This window comes from Erinaceus europaeus, chromosome 9 (genome assembly GCF_950295315.1).
Source record: "Erinaceus europaeus chromosome 9, mEriEur2.1, whole genome shotgun sequence".
In the NCBI taxonomy this organism is placed as follows: domain Eukaryota; kingdom Metazoa; phylum Chordata; class Mammalia; order Eulipotyphla; family Erinaceidae; genus Erinaceus; species Erinaceus europaeus.
Window position 1 is genome coordinate 39,796,167 of NC_080170.1, and position 5,241 is coordinate 39,801,407.

Genomic DNA, 5,241 nt, shown 5'->3' on the forward strand with positions numbered 1-5,241 from the left:
AGCAACACCCACCACTTCTAGGGGAAGTCCAGTGTTGAAGCTTAATCTAGGCAAAGGCTGGAAGGGACTGAGCAGGAACCTCACCGGTTGCTTACATGCTTAATGGGGAGAGGGGTGGGGTGCATTCTACAATAAAACTCAAAACCAAGTATCCTCTTTTCATGCAGTTTAAAAAAACCCAGATGTCACAGGAAAGACACTCAAGTATAATCTGTGACCCAATGTTCCTCTTAAGTCACAAATAGTCACAGGGCTGGTATACTAAATCTTTCATGGCTAATGTTCTGGCAGTCAGTTTAACTTTGCTATTATCTTGTCCTCTGTGTCTGCTTCCTAAATGTAAGGAAGCACATTTGTCTTGACCAACAATATAAATCTACAGCTCTCCCTTGGGTAAATGATGCCACTCTGTTATTTACATGTGCTCTTCCCACCTAACAGGACATGCTTGCACTTAAGGGGAACTGAGGTCAGAGGTTACATGCTGACTTTGTAAGTTGATGATGCCGATGGTAATGAAGTTGAGAGTGATGACAGGGGATCTGGATGCATCATATGACATATAATAACCATGATGGTGGCACAAACCATGGCAGCAGCAATGATGGTGGTTTTGTGTTAGAAAAATGGTTGAGGGGTGGGGTAGATAGCATAATGGTTGTGCAGAGGTTCTCATACCTGACGCTCTAAAGTCCCGGATTCAGTCCTCTGCACTACTATTAGCCAGAGATGAGCAGTGTCCGGGTAAAAAAAAAAATGGTTGAAGGGTCCAGGCAGTGGTGCACTTGGTTGAGTGCACAGGTTACAATGCACAAGGACTTGGGTTTAGCCCTACCTACAGAGGGAAAACTTTGGGAGTGGTGAAGCAGTGTTGCAGGTCTCTCTCTCTCTCTTTCTCTATCACCCCTTCCCTCTTGATTTTTTTGCTGTATCTAGCCAATAAATAAATAAAGATAACAAAAAGAAAGAAAAATGATTAGCATTCAGATATGTTAAAAATTATTGATTCTGGGGAGTCAGGTGGTAGCGCAGCAGGTTATGTGCACGTGGCGCAAAGCACAAGGACCAGTGTAAGGATCCTGGTTCGAGCCCCTCCCCCCCCCAGTTCTTAATCTGCAGGGGAGTTGTGAAGCAGGTCTGCAAGTGTCTTTCTCTCTCCTTCTCTGTCTTCCCCTCCTCTCTCCATTTCTCTCTGTCCTATCCAACTACAATGACATCAGTAGCAACACTAATAACTACAACAATAAAACAACAAGGGCAACAAAAGGGAAAATAAATAAATATTTAAAATTTTTTTTTAAAACTGATAGATTCTGCAAGAGTGGGTGTGGACCTGGGGAAGGCAGAGATGTTTACCCTGGAGATGGAGAAAGGAAGCTGTTCTTCTACCTCTTGCTGTGCCACATTGAACAGTATGTATGTGAATCCCTTCCTTAGACGAAAGAAAATAAAGTTTCCTCATAAATCAATAAACTTCTTGCTATATAATTCTTGTTTTCAAAGTTGAGGGGAAAGAAACTGAGAAATCTCTCCATAAGGGGGTATTGGAGAAGCTTAGGCTCACAGGGGGGGTGGGGTCTGGGGGGTGGGGGGTTTCCTCAGGTGTGATTCGGCCCATGTGCACAAGATTACACCACATGGTTCATTTCTCTCTGTAGAAAGACGTGTGGAACTTGACAAAGTTCAGGCAGGCCTGGAAGCAGTGACCTGGGACTAAGCTCCAGAGCCAAGACGTGTGTGGAAAAGTCAGTAGAGAACCTAAACTAAGTGCTCCACTCTTCTGGGTCAGCTTCTTACTTCTGAGTAACCCCTGTTGAGAAGCTGTAATGCCAGCCACTCCAGGGAACACTCAGCAGAAGCCTCTGGAGGCAAGGTCTCTAGGAACATAGCATATAAGAAGGAATGTGTCTGAAGGTTAAAGGATACCACAGAAGGTGTGACAGCCCTGATGTTATCACCACGATCAGGTAAAGTGTAGGTAGGAGCCAGCAATGGCGGTGATATGGGGATGGGGCTCTGCTTTCCTATGTGAGGCCTCTAAATGTGTGAGCAAGTGACACGGATGCCCTAGCAACCCATAAGCATTTTCCAGTGACTTAGGAAACCATGGCTTTGCTGTATTGCAAGAGTCTTAGAAAATAGCAGTTTTTTTTTTATTTCAGGAAAAAGAAGCTGAGGTTCATGAAAAGAAAATTGATCTGTTTTCTGTGTGTGACAGGCAAGATCTAAAGCCTATTGTCTGCAGAACACTTCTTGCTAAGGTTTCTGACCCCATCCCAACACACACACACACACACACACACACACACACACACACACACACACACACACCTTGAGGGTCTGGTGTCTTTCTCCTTTGCATGGTGCACTGAGTTCTAGACTCAGTTCTAGACTGTTCTAGAACTGCTTTATTTCTCCCCATCCCATTATATGCACACATACACAGTGTTTTAAATTGGTTTTTAATTAAGTCTAATGACTAAATTCAGGGTAATTTAATTGAGTTATTAGCATAAAAGCATATTTTACAGAAGTCCTGAGAGAGGTCTTGATTGACACTTGTAGGAGTAACTCTCTTCCCTTCTCCACACCCCAGTGTTACAGGTTTATATTAACCACAGGAAACTGCAGTCAAGATGGCAGAATGATTTTCTCATCTCTCCTGCTTCCCGAGAGTGGAATAGGCAGAAAATCCAGTTGTTTCAGTCTCTCCAACAGGAGAAAAGGACCCATCCAGGATCCGGAGCCTGAGTGTCTGCCTCCCAGTGGATTGACCACAACCCTGTGTTTTGGGCCATGCTTTCCTGCCTCTGTTTCACCATTTAAAGTGGGGGCTTTGTCAGGCCCTATCCAGCTTCCCACCAAGGAGTCGGGCTCAGTGCTCTCGGCACCAGGTCCCTGGTTCAAGTTCCCTCACCCCCTTTCCTAGGAGGCATGGAACAGGTGAACCACACTAGCAGCACCAGCTTTGTGCTGGCCGGCTTCGCGCTGGCAGGCACCCTGCAGCCCCTGGCCTTCACCGGGGCGCTGCTCATGTACCTGCTGACGCTGGTGGGCAACGTGCTGGTGGTGGCGCTGGTGCGTGCAGACGCGGGGCTGGCCACACCCATGTACTTCTTCATCAGCGTGCTGTCCTTCCTGGAGCTGGGCTATGTGAGCACCACGGCGCCCACGCTGCTGGGCACCCTGCTGCAGGGCGGGCGCGCTGTGCCCGCCTCCGCCTGCTTTGCACAGCTCTATGTGTTCCACTCGCTGGGCATGACCGAGTGCTACCTGCTGAGCGTCATGGCTCTGGACCGCTACCTGGCCATCTGTTGGCCGCTGCGCTACCATGCGCTCATGAGCCCGCGGCTGCGTCGGGGGTTGGCGGGCGCCACGTGGGCTGCGGGCTTCTTGGCGGCGCTGGTGCCCGCGGGGCTCACGGCCTCGCTGCCCTTCTGCCTGCGCGAGGTGGCACACTACTTCTGTGACCTGGCGCCGCTCATGCGCCTGGCCTGCGTGGACACGGGCTGGCACGGCCGCGTCCACGGGGCGGTGATAGGAGTGGCCACTGGGTGCAACTTCGTGCTCATCCTGGGTCTGTACGGGGGCATCCTGCGTGCGGTGTTGAAGCTGCCTTCGGCGGCCAGCCGTGCCAAGGCCTTCTCCACCTGCTCTTCGCATATGACTGTGGTGGCTCTGTTCTATGCCTCTGCCTTCACGGTATATGTGGGTTCCCCTGGGAGCCGCCCTGAGAACTCAGACAAGTGCATAGCCTTGGTGTATGCTCTGCTCACCCCTTTCCTGAACCCCATCATCTACACGCTGCGCAACAAGGAGGTGAAAGAGGCTGTTAAGAGGGTCTGTGGCAGGATCAGGGCCCTTCCTAAGAGACCCTGACAATCTGTAGTGTCACAGCATGGCTTCTTGGTGAGGTAGAAATAGGCTTTGTACTGGTCAGTATCACTGTCAGCCAAAAGCAGCACATTCTCCAAGGAATGTGGTCCTGGGGATATCCCCTTGGCACATTGTGAAATACTGAGAGACATAAAGAGAAGTCTGAGTCTTTGATTATATCCCATTCTGATAGAAGGAGATGCCACTAAGGAGGAAAAAGCATGGACAATGTGAAATAGCTTCGTTAAGGCCAAAGAAACAGCTCACTTGTATAGTGTGCTGCTTTGCCATGTCCTCCATCCAGGATCGATCCTGGGCTCCACCACAGTAAAGGAAGCTTTGGTACTGTGATATCTTGAGCCTCTTCCTCTCAGAAAGGTTTTTCTGCACTCATGACTTGGAGATCCAGAAGCCTGCAGACTCTGGCCTGTCTCCAGACTAAAGGGGGGGGGGGGGGGAGCAAGGTTGGTCCAAAAGAGACTAAAATCCTAACCTGCAGAGTTTGGGATGTGAACAGTGGGCCCTGGGTAGAAAGCTGAATCCACAGAGGGTTATCATGTGATCATAGGCTCAGCAGCAGAGAAAGTGACTGAATTTATTCTCTAACAGGGGAAGAGCAGTGTGGGAAGTTTGGGGGAGGGTGTTGCTTAAATTCTTGTAAAATATTATGGAGGATACCTGAGTAATGATCTGAAGATAAACTGTGTAAGTTAATTCAATTTAAAAACCAAACAGCCAGCAAACAAATGCTTTTAGACATTACATCAAAGCAGAACGAAACAGAAATAGTGGAAAGGAATGCCTGAGGTGTCCTTCTTTTCTTGTCTCAATTCTTCCTTCTCTGCTAAGCAGAGTGGGAAGTATTTATCAGACTCAACCACCACCCTTGAATGTAATGGGAGCCCAGGGTCACATACATTGCAAGCTATTTCAGGAAATTAGGGAGAAGACAAGGTTGAATCTGATCAAGCCAAGGCTACTGCCAGGGCTGTACCTACTCTGAGCACTTTCACATTCCTGCTCTGTATCAGGAACAACTACTTTCAAATAAATTTCATTAAATATTCATAATAGTCCTCTAAGGAATAACCATCCCAGTGTTTATTCAGCAAAGTTAGAACAGTTACTGAATTCTTTGTAAAGAGACGTGAATTCACTTAGGTCCATCCTGAACTTAGTGACCTGGTCAGACTTCTTGCCTCTCCCTATGTATGACAGGCTTCTATTCCTCCTCATTTGGGGAGTTAAGTTCCTAGACTGCAGTTCTTGCTTAAGATAGTCTGAGATATCCTGGGCACTGAATCCTGGCCTCCAGAATGAACAGGAAGCTGGAGCTCCACAGCCTAGGTCACTGTGTTAATGATG

At 48.2% G+C, this 5,241-nt stretch overlaps 1 protein-coding gene across 1 annotated transcript; it reads left to right on the forward strand.

The window, feature by feature from the left end:
* The first annotated feature begins 2,934 nt into the window (after positions 1-2,934).
* On the forward strand, positions 2,935-3,879 carry LOC103120218 (olfactory receptor 6N2-like). The gene has a single exon (XM_007530593.1). The coding sequence runs from the start codon at positions 2,935-2,937 to the stop codon at positions 3,877-3,879; it is 945 nt and encodes a 314-aa protein (XP_007530655.1).
* Positions 3,880-5,241: the final 1,362 nt, after the last annotated feature.